Below are 14,000 nucleotides of genomic sequence, written 5' to 3' on the forward strand. Positions count from 1 at the left end.
CAAGCATCAACACCTGATTCTAGTAAAGAGCCAGGCAATCAAAGAATGAGCAGTCAGCGAAACTGTATCATTACTGCGTGGTCAGTAGAATCAGAAACGCCACCACAAGCTTCAAGATCAGCTGAAGACAACCTAGGCCAAAGCGCAAAGTTGCCAAAGAAGACCCTTGGAAGCTTTTTTAAGAGGGTAGCAGCAAGGACTGGGACCATCTCCAAGGGACAGGCAGAGTTAAAAACGACCTAGATTGTCCCCCAGCAGATGGTGACAATGATCCCCTCAAATGGTGGAAAGTGCACGAGGTTAACTGTCCTCAGGTCAGTCATTTGGCAAAACAGTACTTGTGCATCCAAGCCACAAAGTGCAGCCTCTGATAGGTTGTTCAGCACAGGAGAGAACATTGTCACCTGTAATAGGCCTGCGCTGAAGCCTGCTCAGTTAATAGGCTTGTGTTCTTGAATAAGTATTAACTGTGATAACTATGGTCTGCCACTGATTGGCAGCGTTGTTTTTTTGAGTTTTCATATGAAATGGATGTTGTATGTTTTGAAACTTCTACTTCATTTACAGTTATAGTATAGTGAAGTTATACTTCATTTAAAAGCAACTAATTTTTTTTGTTTGATTGTTTATGCTCAAAAGATTTGAGAATTATTCATTTTATTTTTCTAAACGGCACTTTAGATTTTGTGGTGGATTTTATTTTATTTTTTTAGTATTTATGTTTTATACAAACTTTTTCAATCCAAAGAACAGAGGGAGAATTTTTATTTTTATACTTTAAGACTGAATACATAAAAGTTACCTGTGTAATTTAGCTATTTTTTTTCCTTTTATAGAATATAAAAATATACCTGTTATGTTTAATTTGTCAAATTAATAACTTTTTCTGTATTTTGTCATATCGTCAAATTTATCGTTATCATGAGAATACTCTGAAATATCGTGATATTATGTTTGGGCCATATCATCCATCCCTAATGTGATATCTAGCCCATTTGCCAATGTGTCTTAACAAGAAGCTGAGTAAGCGTACATAATAAAGTGGTCATTGAGTGTTTATGTTCTGCATATTATGCAAGACTGAAACAAGAGGGAGTTCTGAATCTTTTAATTGGGTATAAATCAGTTACTTTTTTGGGAATATATCCATACAAACTGTAGAAACACCTCCATTAGAAACACATCCATTACACATTTAAATGTCTGTTTTGCAAATGTATTCCTGGATAAACTGAGAATGTTTATAGCTGCTATTGAGTAATGTATACAATTGGAGTTTATACCTTGAGTGTACTAACACTGCGAAAAGCAAACAATCCTTTAGTTTTTCCTTAGTTACATTTTTACTCATTAATCCCTTTACTGTTCAGGCATAAATTATAAACTATATGATCTTTCTTGATTGCAGGCAAACATTGTTACATCATCTCTTTTGACTTGCAGTATTACTTGTCTCTCTTTCTCTGCTTTTTTGATTACACACCACTAAAAGACTTAGCTCTGTTTACTGCTTATTGCCGACTCAGATATTCTGCAGCCTAATGAACTTACATATTTACAGCAGCAGACTTGAAATCAACAATAGGTTGGGTTTGTGTGTGTGTGTGTGTGTGTGATGACTTTTGAAACAGCACTAAAAGAAATGATCAGATTGTAAGCATATAGATAAGTGATAAGAGAGTTTTTACACAGTTGTATAAAGGATATATGAATGTGCTGACATGACAGCAGTTCAGTACCTTCAAGTAAGAACAATTGAAATAAAGGGTCTTGTGTGCTAAAAAGATAATATAGCTGGGTTAAACATTAACAGTCACTGTATGAGTCTGCGCTGCAGCTCTTTTGTTTTTCAGACCTTCACCATCAAGCTCAAAATGACAGACTTTGGAGAGATTCTAAGGAACATTGGGGAATTTGGATTATTCCAGAAGATCACTCTAATTGCACTTTGCTTTCCAAACTTTGTTCAGACTTTTCTCTTTGCCAGTTTTGTTTTCATACAATCAGATCCAGACAGACACTGCAACACAGACTGGATCCTCAGTGCTGCTCCTAACCTGACCTCAGAGGAGCAGCTTAACCTGACCGTGCCTCGGGAGGAGGATGGGACCTTCAGCAAGTGTGAGATGTTTGTCCCAGTGAGCTGGGACATTGATACTATCAGAGAGTACGGACTCAATGAGACCACAGGGTGCCAGGATGGATGGGTGTATGGGAACATGCTCTACAAAGCCACCATAGTCACTGATGTAAGTGAAATTTGTTGTTCAGTAGATCTCTCACCTCCATGAAACATTACATTAATTATTTTGTTTGTCTGTTTTATTATTATTATTATTATTATTACAAATACTCACAGTTTGATCTAGTGTGTGGCCAGGCCAGCTTGGTGGAAGTGATTCAAGCAATGTTCATGGCTGGAGTTCTTGTTGGTTCTCTCGTATTTGGACCTTTTGCTGAATCGTAAGTGTGCTCCTTGCAGTAGTTCATTGTTCCATCTTAGCAACAGCTAACCAAATAATTTTTAACATTTTTCATAAGTTTAACAACAAATAGTTTAAAATTTTTAGACGTGTGAAGAGTTTGTTGTACACACTCTTCAAGATTTCAACAAACTAAATGTTACCTAATAATTAGTCAGCATTAAAGATATATGTATCTCAAAATATAAAACTATGTTTCTACAAACCCAATTCCAAAGAGTTGGGACAGTGTGTAAAATCTGAGTAGAAACAGAATGGAATATTTTTCAAATAAACCAATATTTTCCTGATGTGCTGATGTTAAATTAGACTTACAATGAAATCTGTATGAAGTCAGTATTCCATATGCGTTTCTCTAGATCTTTAATGTAGTATGTTAAAGGGTTCCTTCCTTACATATATAACAAAACTGCAAATACAGTCATCTGAAAAGAGAGTTTTTAGAGGACTCTTGTGTACAGGGAGTGCAGAATTATTAGGCAAGTTGTATTTTTGAGGAATAATTTTATTATTGAACAACAACCATGTTCTCAATGAACCCAAAAAACTCATTAATATCAAAGCTGAATGTTTTTGGAAGTAGTTTTCAGTTTGTTTTTAGTTTTAGCTATTTTAGGGGGATATCTGTGTGTGCAGGTGACTATTACTGTGCATAATTATTAGGCAACTTAACAAAAAACAAATATATACCCATTTCAATTATTTATTTTTACCAGTGAAACCAATATAACATCTCCACATTCACAAATATACATTTCTGACATTCAAAAACAAAACAAAAACAAATCAGCGACCAATATAGCCACCTTTCTTTGCAAGGACACTCAAAAGCCTGCCATCCATGGATTCTGTCAGTGTTTTGATCTGTTCACCATCAACATTGCGTGCAGCAGCAACCACAGCCTCCCAGACACTGTTCAGAGAGGTGTACTGTTTTCCCTCCTTGTAAATCTCACATTTGATGATGGACCACAGGTTCCCAATGGGGTTCAGATCAGGTGAACAAGGAGGCCATGTCATTAGTTTTTCTTCTTTTATACCCTTTCTTGCCAGCCACGCTGTGGAGTACTTGGACGCGTGTGATGGAGCATTGTCCTGCATGAAAATCATGTTTTTCTTGAAGGATGCAGACTTCTTCCTGTACCACTGCTTGAAGAAGGTGTCTTCCAGAAACTGGCAGTAGGACTGGGAGTTGAGCTTGACTCCATCCTCAACCCGAAAAGGCCCCACAAGCTCATCTTTGATGATACCAGCCCAAACCAATACTCCACCTCCACCTTGCTGGCGTCTGAGTCGGACTGGAGCTCTCTGCCCTTTACCAATCCAGCCACGGGCCCATCCATCTGGCCCATCAAGACTCACTCTCATTTCATCAGTCCATAAAACCTTAGAAAAACCAGTCTTGAGATATTTCTTGGCCCAGTCTTGACGTTTCAGCTTGTGTGTCTTGTTCAGTGGTGGTCGTCTTTCAGCCTTTCTTACCTTGGCCATGTCTCTGAGTATTGCACACCTTGTGCTTTTGGGCACTCCAGTGATATTGCAGCTCTGAAATATGGCCAAACTGGTGGCATCTTGGCAGCTGCACGCTTGACTTTTCTCAGTTCATGGGCAGTTATTTTGCGCCTTGGTTTTTCCACACGCTTCTTGCGACCCTGTTGACTATTTTGAATGAAACGCTTGATTGTTCGATGATCACGCTTCAGAAGCTTTGCAATTTTGAGACTGCTGCATCCCTCTGCAAGATATCTCACTATTTTTGACTTTTCTGAGCCTGTCAAGTCCTTCCTTTGACCCATTTTGCCAAAGGAAAGGACGTTGCCTAATAATTATGCACACCTGATATAGGGTGTTGATGTCATTAGACCACACCCCTTCTCATTACAGCGATGCACATCACCTAATATGCTTAATTGGTAGTAGGCTTTCGAGCCTATACAGCTTGGAGTAAGACAACATGCATGAAGAGGATGAAGTGGACAAAATACTCATTTGCCTAATAATTCTGCACTCCCTGTAGTCTCTGTGCAGTCCTGTGAAAAAAATAACTTGCTTTGGCAGCAATTCCCCAGATTGATGCTGAGGGAAATAAAGGTACACTCAAAAAAATGAAACTGGGTGGTTGTTACATTAACAAGATTCAAACTTGTTGTTTCTATGGTTAATGATTAAATCATGCAGGGTTTGCATGAAATTCAGCAACTTAATTTATTCTTGTTGAGATGACATAATACAATCTAGTTAGAGTGGTTAGTTGACTGAACTAACAAAAATCACAAGATCATACACGATTTCAAACCACAGGAAAATCACTGGGGTAATAAGAGGCAGACAATCATACACACACCACATATGTGCTGTTGCTATTTATTGTGGTTTAACCTGTCGAGGACAAAAAGGTACAGAAAATTCTGTATCAAGCCTTGTAATCATAACCTTCCTATTTTTTTAAGTCTCACTTGACAGCTTGGTGGCGCAGTGATTAACACCGTTGTCTCACACAGCAAGAAGGTCCTGGGTTCAAAACCACTATCTGGTCAAGTTTGCAGTGGGTTCTGCCTGGGTACTCTGGTTTCCTCCCACAGTTGAAAGTCATGCAGTTATTAGGGTCACATTAACTGGTGCTTCTTGTGTAAGTCTGTCTCTATGTGATAGTGCAGTTGATTAACAGCACTTGCTATTTACCCTCCTCAGTGTTACTGAAACATGGGGTGTAGCTTTTCACAGGACTACCTGTGAAAAACTCTATTTTTACATGATTGCATTACTGTTATCTCTTTAATGGCACAACATTAACCAGCAGCTCTTGTGATCAGTGTTGGGAAGGTTACTTTTAAAATGTATTCCACTACAGATTACAGAATACATGCCCCAAAATGTATTTTGTAACATATTCCATTACGTTAGTCAATGAGAGTAACGTATTCTGAATACTTTGGATTACTTAATATATTATCAAGCGTTTTACAACTACATGAATGTACTATTGCTGTGTGATTTATTACTATTACTGAAGGTTACTTGCCATACAAACACCTAATTTTAAAAAATATTTCTTTCACATCATTATGCGGGCTGCATGTAGAGGTGACATGGGCCGCGAGATTGAGACACAGGCATTAGAGCCTCTTAATGCGTGTTTTGTTTGGGTTTCCACCGGCATGGAGTTACCAACAAGAGAGAGGGGACAGCCTAACATATGAAACACGAAAAGACTGCCGTGTAATCCATTTATTTCAACAAAGTAACTGTATTTGGAATACCACCTTTTAAAACGGTAACTGTAACAGAATACAGTTACTCATATTTTGTATTTTAAATACGTAACGGCGGGTCATGTATTCCATTACTCCCCAACACTGCTTGTGATTTACATAACAGAAGCTAATGTATCCCTGTGTGTTTGTCTTGGTGTTTCAGGTTCGGCCGCAAACGAGCAACTCAGATTCCAGCAGTTCTGTTGTCTGTATTCACCGTGACAACAGCTCTCTGTCCCAACGTCTACTTATATTTAGTATCTCTGTTTCTGGTGGGATTTGGAGCTGGAGGATATCGAGTCAACAGCATCATACTATGTATGAAGAGTACACTAACTTTTTACATCTTCTGGACAAGGCTACAACTAACAGTAGTTTTCATTGTAAAATAATCTGCCAGTTGTTCTCTCAATGGTTAAGATGATGTTCTTATAATGTTTTACAGGTCCAACAAGGCTGTACTGTCTGATATTTTCCATACAAACTTTCTACTTCCACCTCTTCCCATTTATTATATTTATTGTTACTTTTATCTTACTGTTGCCTTTGTGACCGTTTTACATATTTACATTTACATAAGAGACAAAAGATAATCAGTTTCTAAACATAAAGATGTTGGACAAAGGACAAAGACACATTTATGTAATTTTGTGTCCATCTTTCGACAGTGAGTTTTGTCTTCAACTAAACACATACTTGAGAAACTCTTGGGTTGTTGTTGGTTGGTTTGGGTCATTATCCATTCACACTGAGATGTTCTGTCTGATTAGGTATAAAATAGTAATAGAAAAATATATGTACAGTCAGCCGAGATATTCATAGCAGCTGATGTGCAATGTTTTTACTTTATTTTTGTTGTTATGTATTTATTTTGTTCCATCTGAGCTGAGGTCTTAATCTAAAATAAACAAACAATTAACATATTTCCTTATTGCAGCCACTGAATGGATTGGGACGTCCAAAAGATCATGGGGAGCTTGTGTGACTCAGCTGTTTAGTGCAATTGGAGAGTGCGTCCTCGCTGGTATGATCTATGGCATCCGAAACTGGAGACTGGCTCAGCTGATCACAGCAGTTCCGCTTGCAGTTCTTATTATCTACATATGGTGTGAATTTCACTCTATTTATTGAGCCATTTATAAATTTAAAAATTTCTGTTTGTTTGAAGTGTCATTTTGTTTGTATCAGGTTTATTCCAGAGTCAGCCAGGTGGCTGTTAAGCAGAGGCAGAAAAGAAGAAGCCAAACAGCTCATTGTCAAAGCAGCAGCCATTAACAAACACCCTGTGTCAGAGTCTCTTCTGGACAAGGTAGTGAATCACATTCAACAGGGGAGGAGTTTTCAAGAACATCGATGGCACCTGTAAAATAGCTGTTTATTTGTTATGTTTACTATTCAACATATTCATGACAAGAGATGTATCTACGTATTAGCCCTGCAATAGAATGGGGACCTGCTCAGGGTGTCTCTCACTGTATGTTGTCGTGTTATTCAATTATACGCGGGTCCACTGTACGATTCATAACCACACTTTATTTTCTTGTTTTTGCTCTGCCCCCACATAACATAACATTCTATACAAAAACACACCGGTCTCGCCCTCTAGCTGCCATCAGCCTAACTACACTGACCGGCTGCATTAACATCTACTGTACAATGCAATTACACCACATATGTAATGTCAACCCTGAACTGGAAATGGAAAAAACTAGACTGATGGATTCATTTCAAGTCATTTTTCTTAATTTGCTATGATGGTGTTACAGCAAGCGTGACTTCTCCCACAGATTGAAGTGAATAACACTGTGAATAACGGAGGAATAAAAATCCTCTTCAGATCATCACTGCTGACCAGATATTTCTTTATTATAATACTATCATGGTAAGTTCAACATCTATAGTGAGGTTAATACATTAAAAGGGAAATATGTTAATACAAAAACATGTTGCTGTTTTTAAATGCTAAGATTGGCAATTTGATGTTTTGATGATTAAATGGCCATTCATAAATGTGTTATAAATGGTTCATGATACAGGACTTTTGTGTCTGATTAAATGTGTTTCTCTTCTCTTTTAAAGGTTTTCCGTGAACCTTTCCATCTACAGTTTGTACTTAGACATGCAAAACTTTGGTTTGAGCATCTTTGTAACCCAACTGCTTTATGGTGTTTTTGAAGTGCCATCTGTTTTACTCTCCATGTGGCTGCTGGAGAGTTTGGGGAGGAAAATATTATTCATAGCAACCCTTCTGATCGGAGGAGTCTCTTCCATACTTATCCTCGCTGTTCCTGATGGTAAAAGGCTTTGTTATATCGCAAAATACATTTTTAATTGTCTTCTTATCATGTTTATGTTCACTTTTATTAATTATTTATTTCCTTTATGTCAGGTTACGCCATTGCTGTCACATCTTTAGCTGTTGCGTCTCGTTTTTTCTTGATATGGGCTGGCTCTGTTTGTATGGTCTTTATGCAGGAGTTGTTTCCAACATCGGTTAGGTAAGCCGTCACAGTTTTTATTCATGTTTGTGAACAATACCGTGACTTGTGTGAAAAGAACACACGGGAGGAATTAGTGAGTATACCATTTGTCCTCCTGTTTCAGACAAACAGCCACAGCTTTAGGATCCATGTCAGGAAGATTAGGTGGATTACTGGCTCCACTGCTGAAGTTGTTGGCCACGTACCACTCGGTCATACCCATCACAGTCTTCAGCTGCCTTACGTTGATAGGTGGATTTCTCGGCTTCTTGCTTCCCGAAACCAAAAGAAAAGAGCTTCCTGAGACGACTGAAGAGGCTGAGCGCAATGGGTATCAGTGTTTAACTACTGCAGCATCTCAAACATGTTATTTTGTCAATGATCGTTTCTTCATCTGTTTCTGTTTTATGTCTTTCAGACATGTTAGTCCCACAAGAAGAACAAGTACCAGTCTACATTCGTATTCAACCAAGATGTAGATGTTTGTGTACGGATTTCATCTTTACAAATATGTGATGTATTTAAATGAACCACAACCTCAGTCATCATGTTCTATAGACGTCCCTGGTTCTGGACTCAGGGTCTGAAGATACATCTGAGGAGACCGCAGTCTTAATAAGTTATCATTTTGTTAACACTTTGGTTTTCAGTGTAACTTTGGCTAACTTTCTGCAGTACAAAGAACCAACTGTAATAATAAGTGATTAAATAAACACTGTTTCCATCACCTGTTTCCCATTAACTGCTGCAATCAAATTCTCTTTTTCCCCGTAGAGGAATCCTATTGTGATGTCGTATAAATCATTGTATTCCATACAGAATTGTGAGCCCTTACTCTACAATTAACTGCCTATAGGTGCAACCCGACTAATTCTGACATGTTTTTAAAAAATACATAATTACATTGTTAACTGGTTTAATTACACTTAATTTAAATAGTGAACAATAGAATCTTGCCACAACTATCCCACATGATTACCCCTCCTTTAATATTTGCTCTGACCCCTGCTTCTTTAAAAATAGCATTTCCTATGAGTTTACACTGTATCTCTCTGAGATTAATTTGGGCTTTATACAGTATCCCTGCATGACGTCCTAAACGTTTGTTTTGATATAATTTAGTGTGAATTTATTAGTTTTAAGAAATTAATAAAGCCTTTGAGAATTTAAAAAAGGTTAGCCAAGTAGTACAAGTACAAGTAGTGTCATGATCCTGGGTCCTTTTGACCCAGCGTTTGGTGTTTTCTGTTCTTCCTCTTTTTAGTGTGTTCTTGTATTTAGTCCGCGTTTCTGAGTTTGTCCTTTCATGCGTAGTTCCTGTTTTATTGTGAAGGTCTGCGTCTTATGTGAGTGTTTTCAGTTTGCCTCCCTAGTCTTGTCACGTTAATCACTCCCAGCTGTGTTCCCCACCTGTGTAAATTCCCTGTGTTCTCTGAGTGTATTTAAGTTGTGTCTTCTGTCTTAATAGTTGCTGGTTCATCTGTGTTGTTTCCCCTCGGTCTCCCTGCATCTCTCCATGTGTATTTCCCCGGACCTCCCTGCATCTTCGTTTCTGGTTTGTTTTGTTAGTTTTATCCAGTTTAGGTTCCAGTTTCATGTTCCCAGTGCCTTTGTTGTTTGTTTTTTCCTTTGTTAATAAATACTCACCTGCACCAGAGCTGCCGCGTCCTGGTCCTAAATATTCCACACGGCTTGCCCTGGCAAACCGTGACAGTACGAACCAGCCACCATGGACCCAGCGGCAGTAAATCCGTCCGAGGAGCTCCAGGATGACATCAGCTACAATGTGGAGATCCTCCTCGGGCTGTGGCTGGAGAATCCTCCGTACGAGCTTCGCCGCACCGTTGAAAACCGGCTACAACGGCTCTTTTCCGGCCTGCCATGGCTTTTGAAATCGCTTCCTCTGACCATGCAGGCTTTTCTCCAGCACACACCGCACCTTCTCTCAGCCACTCCTGCCCGACTCGCCGGATGTGATCTTGCCCGGCCCGTCGGAGCCGTCTGCAGGGAGGAAACGCCGATCGCGCCGCCGGCGCGCCACCCCACAGCCGGACGTTCGGGCTTCTAATTCACCGGCTGTGGTGAGTGAGGACTCTTTTCCGTTTTCGGACTTTGTCACTGTTCATTCAGGGGCTGTGTTCTGTGCGGCGGATGATTATGTGAACAACGTATTCCCTACCCCGCAGCCACTCTCTGCTCAGTTAGCTGCCCCGCAGCCACTCTCTGCTCGGTCACCAGTGTCTCCCTCTTTTCAGTGTCCAATGCCACTTTTAGTTCAGTCTCCAGCGCCTCCAGTGTCACCTGTAGCTCAGGCCCCCGTAGCTCCAGAGTCACCTGTAGCTCAGGCCCCCGTAGCTCTGGTGCCCCCGCTATCCGTAGCTCTGGCTCCAGTGTCACCGGTCTCACACACTCATTCTATGCAGGGAGAAAGTTTAAGTTCCAGTCAGGGAATTTCTCGCGCTTTAGCTGCTTCAGGCACCGTTCAGCACTCCAGGGCTTCCCCAGAGGCTAGGTCTCAGTCCCCAGCTGATTCTGGACCCCTGAAGTTTAAGCAGCCACCTGAGAACTGCACCATGTCAACATTGCCTGGGCAGAGCCCGTGCTCAGTGCATTGCCAGTTGCCTTTGTGTCAGCTAGTGGCCTCCATGACTGCTGGCTTAGTGATGACTTCGTCTCCTGTTTCCGCTGGAGGGTCCGAGGGACCGCTCCGGCCTTTGTCTCCTGTCTCCGCTGGAGGGTCCAAGGGGCCCGTCCAGTCTGCAGCGCCTCCGTCTCCGGCTTCCACGCCGCCGCCTGCAGCGCCGCCTGGTCCAGCTGCAGAGCCGTCAGCCTCGCCTGGTCCAGCTGCAGAGCCGTCAGCCTCGCCTGGTCCAGCTGCAGAGCCGTCAGCCTCGCCTGGTCCAGCTGCAGAGCCGTCAGCCTCGCCTGGTCCAGCTGCAGAGCCGTCAGCCTCGCCTGGTCCAGCTGCAGAGCCGTCAGCCTCGCCTGGCCCTGCCTCGTTTGGGTCTGCAGCTAAACGGCCGCTTTCTAGGCCGCTGGCCAGGCCACTGGCCAGGCGCCATCGCCGTCATGGGCGGCCCCCGGATCGCCATCGCCTGAGTGGCCGCCCGCACGGCCGGCCCCCGGAGGAGTGCTGTCGTCGTCGCCGTTGCCGTCCGCACGGTCGGCCCCCTGAACTGTTTGGACTCCTGTGCTGGCCGGCCCCTTGATCTCTTCTGTTTTGGACTCTGTTTTCCTGTGCTCTGGTGTGCTTTTTTTCTTTTGGTTTTGGACTCGTGTTTTGTTTTTCTTGTTGTCTTTTGGCCTTCTAGTGCTCCTGTTTTGTTAGTTTTATCCAGTTTAGGTTCCAGTTTCATGTTCCCAGTGCCTTTGTTGTTTGTTTTTTCCTTTGTTAATAAATACTCACCTGCACCAGAGCTGCTGCGTCCTGGTCCTAAATATTCCACACAGCTTGCCCTGGCAAACCGTGACAAGTAGTGTGTCAGCATTTTGAGTTTATTGTTGTATTTGTGAATTCTTATGTTACGTTGAAAGAATTTTAAGTTTTAGTATTATTATCAGTTGCCTTGAGTTTTAGGTCTAGTTTAGGTTATTCTGTATCTGAGTCTTTTCCTGTTCACTATATGGTCTTGTCCTCAGTGTCTTACTTTCAGTTATGCCTGTGTTTAAGTCTCCCTTATAGGTTCGTCCTGTTGAGTCTGCATGTGTTAGTCTGTCATATTTCATGTCTGTGTTTCCTATGTTATCATGCTTGCGTCATGTCTGTGTCCTGTTATGTTTCCTGTTTTATTTTGAAGGGGTCTCGTGTTCTATGTTCATTGTTTTTGTTTCATTTTCCCTGTGGTGTCATGATGTTCATTTGTGTCAGCTGTGTCCACATGTGTTTCCACTTTCCCCGATCACCTCATGTGTGTATTTAGTCTACGTATTGTCATTCAGTCTTTGTCAGGATGTCTGTTTTCCTCATCTTGTCATGTGCCCTGCGTTCCATAGTATCACTGTATCATACCAATCATAGTTGTTCCACAGTCGCTTCTTTGCTTGTTAGTTATTTAGTTTTCCCAGTCTAGGTTTTAGTTTAGTTTGTCACCCAGTTCACCTTGCTTTATGTTGTATTCATGTTTTTCCAGCCTAAATAAAACGGCACGCCTTTTGTAAACCCCAGTTTTTCCTCCGTCTGTGTCCCAACTTGGGTCCACCTCTCACACCCCCCACGTGACATAGTGATTTCTATAATTTCTTTAATAGTCTTAGTTTTTAATTTATCAACAATTTATTCAACACTTCATCACACCTAAATATAAAATTAACCTTAAGATACGGCTTTTTCACAATGACACCAAAAATAACATCAAATCTTAATCCAAACCATGATCATGATAAATGTCACCAAGTAGTCTGCATACATAATAATGCTCACCATTAGAAACTTTTGGGGGGTGATTATTTGATTATTTTAGTTTGGCACAACTGGGATCATTTTTGTGTTGTCTTTCATGCTACATTAAAGTTAGTTTTATCTGCTTACTCATAAAAATACCTTTGGTAATGATAATTTACCAGCTTTACAACTGACTCATAATGCAGAAACATGTTGTGCAGGAACTGGATACAAAAAGGCTGGACAGGCAAAATCTGAAAACAGTTTTTCGTCTAGTCTTTGCTCATGAACAGTTGAAAAGGTTTTAAGTACACTGAATGTATTATGTTGGATATGACCAGGTTTGTACAATGTGTATCTCATAAAACCAGTAAGGACGTCAAGTCAGTGTATATTTTACATACTCATACTTTCAAACCTTATGAGGCACAACTTGCTAGTACCAGGTTGGACCTCATTTTGCTTTCAGAAGAGTTTTAATTCATTAATTCATGCATTGATTCAACAAAGTGCTGGAAACATTTCTCTGAGATACTGATCCACTGAAGTGATCTGTGTTTTGCAACACGCCACATCATCCTGCTGGAGGCAACCATTAGAAACTGGGTGCAATATGGTCATAAAGGGATGGCCATAGTCAGCAACAAAACTCAAGTAGGCTATGGTGTTTAAATGATGCCCAGCTGGTACAAAGGGCCAAGTGTGCTGACAAATTATCTCCCGCACATTTTACCACCATCACCAACCTAAACTGTTGACACAAATAGGATGGATCCATGCCTTCATGTCGTTTACATCCAATTCTGACCCTACCATCTGAATGTCACTGCAAATCAAGACTAATCAGACCAGGCAACATTTTTTAAATCTCTTTCCAATTAAACTGTAGTGACATCTGGCGTGGTTTTCAGCTACTGTGGCAAATCTGTGTCAAAGTACGACATGTTGTGCATTCAAAGACACTCTTCTGCATACTTTGGTTGTGGTCATTTGATTTTTTTTCTGGCCTTCCTCTCTGGCCATTCTCCTCTGATCTCTGATATTAATGCAGCAATTCCTGTCACAGGATATTTTCCCTTCTTTTTAACGTCTTCTGCAAATCCTACAGATGTGCTATGTGGGGAAATTAAATAAATCAGTAGTTTCTGAAATACTCAGACCAGCCTCTCTGGCACCAACAACCATCCAAAATGCAAGAAAGCAGTGCTACATACTTGTTTAATATGCAGACTGAGGCACATATCATGATCAAAAACAGTAACAAGAGGTTTCATTTCGTGGATAAAGTTACTTTATTCTAACCCAGTGGCAACAGTTATAACCAGTGGACAACATATTCTATCACTGTCACCTGCAAAGAACAGACTAATTTCCACCCTGTATAGGCTAATTAATGACATCT

At 40.8% G+C, this 14,000-nt stretch overlaps 1 protein-coding gene across 1 annotated transcript; it reads left to right on the forward strand.

Annotated features, from left to right (window-relative positions):
* Positions 1 to 1,874: 1,874 nt before the first annotated feature.
* Positions 1,875 to 11,316, forward strand: LOC146367154 (solute carrier family 22 member 13-like). The gene is made up of 13 exons (XM_084912631.1): positions 1,875 to 2,249; positions 2,360 to 2,463; positions 5,901 to 6,055; positions 6,675 to 6,843; positions 6,926 to 7,046; positions 7,525 to 7,619; positions 7,817 to 8,031; positions 8,127 to 8,235; positions 8,342 to 8,548; positions 8,636 to 8,639; positions 9,932 to 10,041; positions 10,133 to 10,823; positions 10,909 to 11,316. Exons 1-13 carry the CDS (start codon positions 1,875 to 1,877, stop codon positions 11,314 to 11,316), a joined length of 2,763 nt encoding a protein of 920 aa, XP_084768757.1.
* The last annotated feature ends 2,684 nt before the right edge of the window (positions 11,317 to 14,000 follow it).

The sequence above is a fragment of the Perissodus microlepis genome, chromosome 18 (assembly GCF_051167445.1).
Source record: "Perissodus microlepis isolate ML-2025 ecotype Zambia chromosome 18, ASM5116744v1, whole genome shotgun sequence".
NCBI classification, from domain to species: Eukaryota; Metazoa; Chordata; class Actinopteri; order Cichliformes; family Cichlidae; genus Perissodus; species Perissodus microlepis.